The sequence below is a fragment of the Macaca thibetana genome, chromosome 8 (assembly GCF_024542745.1).
Source record: "Macaca thibetana thibetana isolate TM-01 chromosome 8, ASM2454274v1, whole genome shotgun sequence".
Classification (NCBI taxonomy): domain Eukaryota; kingdom Metazoa; phylum Chordata; class Mammalia; order Primates; family Cercopithecidae; genus Macaca; species Macaca thibetana.
The window spans coordinates 65,316,598-65,325,683 of NC_065585.1; the positions used below are offsets into that span (position 1 = coordinate 65,316,598).

General features: G+C 41.5%; 1 protein-coding gene across 1 annotated transcript in view; it reads right to left on the reverse strand.

Annotated features, from left to right (window-relative positions):
* STMN2 (stathmin 2) overlaps nt 1-8,705 on the reverse strand; it is a 56,074-nt gene extending 47,369 nt beyond the window's left edge. The window contains exon 1 of the mRNA XM_050802247.1: nt 8,329-8,705. Coding sequence (XP_050658204.1) covers nt 8,329-8,347 — 19 coding nt within the window. The 5' untranslated portion in view covers nt 8,348-8,705. The remainder of the gene's footprint in view (nt 1-8,328) is intronic.
* Between the last annotated feature and the right edge of the window lie 381 nt (nt 8,706-9,086).

Here is a 9,086-nt window from a genome sequence, read left to right on the forward strand (position 1 = left end):
GGAAGCCCAAACTGGAAAACTATTATTATAATAGGTTTACCGTGAGCAGCTTTGTTAATGGAAGTTAAACTTTATGGCTGCATTTCACAGGGAAAAAAAAAAATCTTCCAAAAGACAGAGTAGAATGCTAATAAAAATTTAATTTACACTTTAACACGCTCTCTTGTAAAAGTATTTGTGGGACTAGGTTTAGATAAATTTTACTCAATTCTCTTTATCCTGATATAAAGACTTACAACTAAAAGATAGACAGATTTATTATCCTGATGATCTATTGTTATATTGGGTACTTGTCCTAATGGATAATGTACAAACTCCAACATCCAAAATATAATTATTCCAGAAGAGTAACTGCTAAATAGGCACTCTTGCAGGCCTTGTTTTACAATCTTTGTAAAAAAAAATTCAGTCCTAGGCAATATTCTTGCTCTATAAAAATAAATTACTTTAAATGTGCTCTATGAGAACTGTAATTATCTATTTCTTGCCATAAATAAATTTTGAAACCTACAATTTTCCAGAGTATTAAATATTTTACTCTGGAGGTCAACAACAAGTGAGGAAAAACTTAAAATATTTTTGTTACCGTTTTATAGTATAATATGTGACTCCTTCTCTAAGTACAATTCCTAGAGAAGCTATATTTCCAGATGACTAGCAAAATGATTGCTGAAATGCATTAATTAACCTTTACATTCACATAAAAGTGTTTTGTGAGAACAAATGTACACAAAATGTTATCTTTAATCATGACTAATAAAAATGGTTATTATAAACACAAGTTTTACTACTGCAAATGTCTCCTTGACAAATGACAGGGCCTGATTCCTTTATTAAAAGATAATTAAAAATGTTTCACAAGGGATTCAGAACCTTCCTACGGTTTTCTCCTGGCTGCCTGCCTGCTTTGGTGGTAATAATATGAAGAAAATCTTGAAATAATATCTGTTATATTAAATGTGCATGTGTAAATTTATTTTATTCAACAAAATGTTAAAACTAAATATTTGTGGCCTATGGAAGTAGTTAAGGAGCCATTCTGAAATGTGCTAACTGTGATGGGACTGAGGGGATTAAGTCAACGTTATTTCTGGAACTGGTCATCAGAGTGTGTTCATGCCAGAAATCGATGCTGTGCTGAGCCTGCAGAATGCCACATGTCTCATACATTACAACCCACACGTCCTCATAGCTCTTTCTCCCAAAGCCTAAATCATGACAATTATTTGAATAAGCTCCAGGTAAGCTGTTAAAACTAATCATCAATTTGGAAGTATTTTCTCTTCAAGGTGAGTCTGTGATCAGAAAGGAGAAGACCATCTCAGGTCTGTTTAAATAAAATGGTGGTATCACAGGTGTGACCTCTGCAGTGGGAGCACCTCTAACATGGAACAGATACGAGACTAGCAGGATTTGGTGAAACATAAATTCCGAAGCCAGATGGCCTGGGCCCAAATTCTGGATCTGACTAACTGTGTGATCTTGAGTAAGATACTTCAACTTTCTGTGCCTCAGTTTCCGTATCTGTAATAGAACCTACTTCTTAGGATTGTTAGGTGGTTAACACAGTTAATATGTGGAAAGTTCTTAGAACACTGCCTTGCATGTTATATGTGCTATACAAGGGTAAAATCAATCGATAAAAGTTACTTCCCATAGAGAATCTGGAATATATGAATACACCAGAAAAACTGTTGAAAGAAAGCACCATTGCAGGAAAATTTTCGAGTAAAGAAATAGGAAGACTTATTGGCTCGAGGTCCTCAAGTTTAGATTTTTGTCATCTCCAAATGAGGTTATACAGATAGCCACGCCCGACTGCCAGAATTTAACATTTAAAACATGAATTACTTTTGTAATGCTGTCTTAGTGTGTCTTCCTTTCCTTCAATGTACAAGAAATTGCAAACATGGAAAGTTTCCCAGCTTCTGAGAGACCCTGAAATGAACTATTAACAACTGAATGGCTAACTTGGAGACTTAGTCCAACTTTGTGTTGAGTAACAGTATATTCTGCAAACCCTGAAGCTAGTTTTATTTGGGATCATGTTTTTAGTGCCCTATTTGGGAAATGCTATATTTTTAATTTGAGATATTTCAGGTATCGTATTATTTTTGCAGCATAACATTTCCAGAAAGGTGGTGATGGCTGCGTGGTCAGCCAGTCACTGCATGGGAGACCTGACTATGTCTTTGATTCTATTCCTTGAAGATCCTCTTTTTTTATCTGTAAGTTGACTTTCTTAGAAAGTTAGAATTGAATAATGAAGATCCTTTATTGACTTAGGTAAGCAGAAGAAAACACACTCTTTTCAAATATACAGTCATACTCAATAAATTCTGAAGAATTTTCTCACATAGCATTCAGGAAGAAATACTCTTAGAATAATTTGGTAAATAATAAATATAAGATATATTGAGACAGCAATCTTTTGTTTTAATTTCTTCGGTATTGCTATTCATAAATAATAGTAAACTTGCATTATTGATTTATCATTCTTGTCAACTGTCCCACAAGGCGCATTCACATTCATTTCTTCTTAGGCAGACTTTCTCTCTCTCTCTCTCTCTCTCTCTCTCTCTCTCTCTCTCACATGCTCACACAGAGAACCAGATTCTTATTTTCTACCTTTATCTCGAAGGTCTTCTGCTGAGTCCTGCAATATGAATATAATTTTAAAAATCCAATTAAGAGAGAGTGATGGTGCAGAACACATAATTCCCAGAGTAATAAAATCCCTAGGTATATGAGTTCAGAAGTAAAATATTTTGTAAAGATTGCCATGGATTTAAAAATGTTAAGGCATAATACCAGAGCTTACTACGAGGGGTACCTGTATATTACAAGTTAATATCCCTAAAACTGATGTGTTTGGTGGTCAGAATCAGCATCATCTGGGAGCTTGTTCGGAAGACAGAATGTCTGCCTCAAGTCAGATGTATTGAATCAGAATTTGCATTTTAATGAAAATCAAAGGTAATTCATACGCACATCAAAGTTTGAGGAACACAGTAATATGACACTATTAAATATTTTACAGATGGATTAGAGTTACATAAAATGTAATAGAAAAATAATTCTATCAATGCATACATTTAAAAAATCCATTTTTGATGATACCCCAAATTACTTTATGCTTTATATTTCTTCTTACTTCATTAAAATTAACATCGACTTTCTAATAAACAGAACACCACTACAAGGAGATGCTCAATAATCGTTGAAATCTGATAAAATTAGATTGAAATCACGTTGGATTTGATTTTAAAAAGTATCTTTAAACGGAAAAGAAAGACAGACTTAGAAGATGGGAAAAATAATAGCAGTCAGTTTTTGGTACACCTCCTCAGTATCACATACCTGCCTGTTTTACTCACTAACCTGCATGTTCTCTGCAGGTGGAGACTCTGATATTCAGATGTGCTCTGAACAGGGGGCACATTTCAGATCGATGAAGAAGTAAACAATGATTTTCTTTAATTTATTCCTTTATTTTTAAGCATTAAAATATTCGGCTGCTAAATAATTTTGCTATTACTACTGACATTTTTCTACTATTTATCCACTACAAAATCTCAGAAGTAACATAAATGGTATTATAGGAACAATGTAATAAAACTGAGAAGTAAAACCATCAGGGAATTATTAACCAGGGCCTGTATCTACTTTCAGATTATGACCACTCATTTCATCCTGTCTCCTTGAAAATTGCACAAGCTCTGTTCATCCACTAGGGTAAAGCATGGCATCAGCTTATTGAATAAACACTTGAATGTTCCTGGTAAAAGAAAAGATTTTATGAAACAATTAATATTTGGAACTAGGTTTACATCAATCATCTACTTTTTTAGAGAACATGATTGCCCTCTAGTGTGGTGAAAAGTTAATGCAGACACCGAGGTTTTCCAACTGACAGAACCAGTCTAGGTTCTGAAAACATCTAGGTCACTGGCTAATTCAGTATTTTCTTTTTTTAATGAAAACATTCTAGAATTTTTCATATAAGGTCACAGATCTTGTGACAACAGGATAATATGTGTTTTTCTTCCCACGACCAAAAAAGAAACTGGTGTGAGCTGGGGTTCGCTATCAGCAGCTCCCGGTGGCCACGCCCAGGCCTAGGTTTGTGCTGTGAGCTTCCTCGGGCTCGGAGGCCAGCTTTTTTCTGGCTCTTGTGAGCAATGAGCTAGCAAGGTAGCCTGAGCATATGATCAGTCACACTCAGTTGAAGTAAAAAATAATGGTGATTGTTAAATCCGGAATTTTCCTAAAGATGGTCTGAATTTATCAATGAGAAAATCTTCCATTCAATATGTAATTGATTCTTCCACTTCATTGTTAGTTGTACAGATAACAGTGTAATCTTCCACTTTATTGTTAGTTGTACATATTTAACTTTAAAATTCTGTTTTAAATAGGTATTTAAATACTGCTAGGTATTTACATACCTAAGTAACTACTTGATCTTAAATTATAGGGAAGAAAACTACTTTATTATATGAATCAGTCTTGTGGCACTCTGAAAGGATATTTCCTGAATCTGAGTAAAATGTAGCCTCTTGTAGCATTTTTTAATCACTGAGCATGAGCTATTTGATGGGAAGTCACATTGTGCCAAATGATCAAATGCTTATTCCACAGTCTATCCATTAGTAATTTGAAAAATAAAAACCCAAAGTAATTAAAACTGCTTTCAATGCGACAAATAAAAGTTTGCTAAAAATATTAACGAGGTAATAGCTCTAACAATAAAAACACTCATTTCTGTTTTAGAATAGAAAAATTTACTATAAATGTGTAAGTCACATTATTGTAAAAACATTGTGAATTATGACTAAAGTTCTAGATTTTAATAGCACAAATTGTCCAATCTTAATTATCATTTTAAAAGATACTTTCAGAGAATGTTAACATGCATAGACAAACACCACCAGGTCTATTAATTTATCCTGTCATTCTAGCTACCTGCGACGTGTTACACTGGGTCAGAGAGTGTTTACTGCAGGCTCAGCTTACTCACCTGGTATAAACTAAATACATGAGATTAATTGATAAACTACTGCCATTTCTTTCAGCTTTATCCTGAAATCCTGACCAAATCCTCAGCTTTTCATTTCTAGTTACTTATATATCCATTCAGAAGGTGCCCACTTCATTAGAAAAGATAATGGGGAGTATTATATGCACCTCTTACAATCATGCTGAATACGTAATTGTTTAATGAATCAGGAAAAAAGCACTCGCCTTGATAATTAATTGATTGTCTTTGAAATTGGAATTAATTTCAAAATCTATTATTTTAATACTGCAGAAGTAGTGTTCTTTTCATGATTTGCAAATGCAGTTAAATTATGGCCAGAAAGGATCCTTGCGTTTGTCGTATTTGGGGTGGGATTTTTATTGGGATGGAGGCTACCATTTCACGATCCATGTATCTGTGTAGGATTGAGGCTGTATCAAGAATCAGCAGTTGGAAGAATAGTTTCGCGGGGAAAAAACTTAAAATTTTGTGCATAAGCTATATTTATATATTTATAGATATAACCTTATGTTGAAGATCACAACATCTCAATTATATATGTATATTCTCATCCATTGCAGCCACAAACAATTCTCTGCAGAGAATTTTCCAGCAATCGTTGGCACACAAACCCTGCTCTTAGCAAGCACCTGCACATGTATCTTAGCCACATGAACATACATAATGCTGGCAGGAAGCAAAAATATATTTGCTTTATAACTTAAAATGAACATCTGGAGACAAAAATTTCCTTTTTGTGGGGGAAAGGGATGAGGGCAATTAGGAGGAAGCAAAGTGAACGCAACAAGGGTTAATCCTTAACCAAGAGCAATCCACGTCCCTTTTGAACAAATGAGAACAAATAAGGCTACTGAATCATCAAATAATAATAATGATTTTAAATGATAATAATACTGATGATGACGATGAGTTTGCAGCCGCTAGCCCGCAGCGGAAACCTTTCTGAGGGGTGCAGAAAGCGAAGCGAGATCGCCCCCACCACCCATTCTCAGAACCTTTCTGGACGTGCGGGTGAACTGCGAATTGTGGAAAGCTGGGGTAGCTCAGGACACTGCGCAGAAACCAGTCTCCCCGGCTGCACCGCGGGGGCGAGCGCCCAGCTCCGGGGAGGGGAGCGCAGGGCGCGGCGCGGAACTCTGCAGGGCTGGCTGCGCTCCACGCACCCAATCCCCACGTGCGCCCCCACCCGGCCAGCAGTAGGCGGCTCTGGGCCTCAGCTGGGAGGGGTAGGGCCGAGCCGCGCCCCGCTGGAGGAGCGAGGGTCTTCCTTACAGAAGCCCCTCGGGGGGTCTCCATTCTGGAAAATCATAGAGAACAGAGGTGGGCGGTGGGCTCGGGCTGGGGGAAAAAAGCCCCCAGCTCCGCGGACCGTGGGTGGGCAAGAAGAGAGAGCCCTCCCTGAATCCCTGGGAAGGGGTCACCTCTGCGGTCTCGCGCCGGGGCTGGGTGGGGCCGCGCCTTTGTGTGGCCGGGAGGGGCTCGAGCCAGCTTTTCTGCAGAGCCACCTGCTCAGCTGGGACGAGCTCGGTACTGGGGCTGAGAGCCACGCCGGGGGTCTGTGCACATCAGGGGGTGCTTGGACCGTTGTGGACTGCAGGACTGAAAAAAGAGGTTCCAGGACTGCATACAGCTCAACTGCCCCTCCCATATTCCTCTTCCCCGCCAGTCTCGGAGCCTGAGGTCTCCCCAGCTCCGTGCGGAGGGTGGGGCAGGGCGGAGCCGCGCAGATGGAGCTCTTTCGGCAGCTTTCCCTGTCTCCGCATCTTGCAACCGAGTCCCGGGGGAAACGTGCTTCCAGCTGCCACAGGACCCTAGGCCCCACCCTGCCTGTCCACCCCGGGGCCACTGAGCGCCAGAACCATGGGCACTCAAGGCACAAGGCCAATTGCGGATGAAGGCCCTGAATCCGGAATCTTTTCCGGTCATCCTGTGTCTCTACTGTCTGTCTCTCTGAGCTTATGAAATTGCCGATATTTGGCACTGTCTGACCCACAAAACGGAAATTTCGCGTGGCTCAACTTAAGACTTTGACCTCTTTTGCTTTATATTACGGTTTCATGTCATCTCTATTATTATACACACACATGCCTAGGTTCCAGAAGCTTTTCCCGCAAACGATCAAAGGTCTTCAAAGAACCCTTTATCTGTGTCTATGTCTAAACACTCTATGTAATGTGCTTCCGAAAAGAAAAATGTTAACCCACTTTTCCCATCTCTCTCAAAAGCAGAACAATGAGGCCAGAGTGGGGAGGGCGGGGTCAGTGGTCAGGTCTCTCTTGGAAGCCGCGGCGGGGAGTAGGGAGCGCGGAGCGCGGGGCGTGGCGCCGCTGTCCCCGCAGGGCTGGGCTTCTGGGTGTCACGCTGCGCTCCCCACCCGACCCCCTTTCGAATGAAGATGCAGCACCGGGCAGGGGGCGGGGCTGCGCTGTTCCGCACTGGGTGGGGCTGTCCGCATTGTGCGCCCCGCGCTGCAGGTGCCTCCCCCCGGGACCGCTGGTCCGCACACAAAGAAACCCCACCCCAGCGCCTTCGAAGCCGCTGTCCCTCCAACCCTCCCCACCGCGCGCTTCCCCGCCCCTGCAGTTGCCCACCCGCGCCCTCCACGCCCTCCGCGACTTCCTCTCTCCTTCCCCTCCCTTGCCCTAAAACAAAGGAGCGGAGGTCCTGCCCCCACCCTTGTCCCCCGCCGTCTTACCTCCCTGCACCGCACCCCAGGACTAGCGGTTTCTCTGACCAGACAATACCGTAAAATGTGCCCCGTTCTTTCCATCCCCTCCCCCCGTCCCCACCCATCTTTCAAACAGCGGGATGGGACCGCTTTGACTTTGCAATTTTCTTTTTCCTTTCTCCCACCTTCCCTTCTCCCCTTCCCTATTTTCTTCTTAAACTAGAGAAGAAAAAAAAAAAAAAAAAAAAAAAAAAAAAAAAAAAAAAAAGGTCGTTATAAAGCACTTTCCAAAACGTCCCTTAAGCCCATTTAAAGCAAACAGTTAAGGTAGCTTCCTCCCCTCAGGACTGAGTACTAATTTTTAAATATGGAAACAGAATAAATTCTCTACCCACAGGAGAGCAACTTACCTGCTTCTACCTTTTAAAAGAAATTCTTCGCTTTAGATTTCCATAGACCTCTTCTCTGCCCTCCCACCTCCCCCAGAACTGCCCTGTCCTTCCTGGTCCTGTGTTACCATTAACGTCTTTTTCTTTATAAAATATCTCTGAATGCTTCTAGAGCTCAAGAAAGGTGGGCTCCAGGTAGAGCCGACGGAGAACGAGGCGCAGTGCCTTACCCATTGCTGTTTTAGCCATTGTAGGGATGTGCAGACGCTGAGCAGTGGCGAAGGCAAAGGGTCCGGCTACAGCAGCGCAGAGAGCGAGAGAGAAGACTGAATAAGGCACTGAGTCTGCAGAGTGGGACCGTGCTAGAGAAAGAGCAAGAGGCAGGAGCCCATGAATAATTATCACTCAGAAGCTCAAGCAGATTGGCTCCCAAGGTCCCCTGACATGACTCCCGCAGAGTCAGAATCTCCAAGCATTAAATATTGATCGGCCAATGGTGCTGGAGTACAAAGTACCACAATGCAGTTTGAAATGGAAATCAGTCCTTCCCTGGCGGCTCCCCCCATTTTGGGGGCCTGATAGTACAGTCCAAGTAGAGTGGCGCTTTAAGCCCTGAAGCTTCCTAGGAGCTAAGAACTGGGCTGTGCCTACCTAGGAGCCAGGAGTCTTGACTTTGCTCATACATGTGCCACTGCACAATTCAATGGAAAAGGATTCAGAGGCTTGAGAAGTCCTCAATATACGCAGGCTTTTGGAAAATTCTGTTTAAACACTGTGTTTTCACTTTTTCATATTTTCTTTCACCTTTGGCTCTGTCCTTGGTTTTAGTCTTTCAGGGCTACCCTATGTCTGGCTATGGTGGCAGCTCAGAGCAGACTTGCATTATTGTCCTTCATCTTTTAGCACAGCTGGACCTAGGCATCTCTAAACTCTTGAAGGTCTCTCAGGAGAGGGAAGCATGGTGTTTTCTTTCCTTGGCACAGAGGAA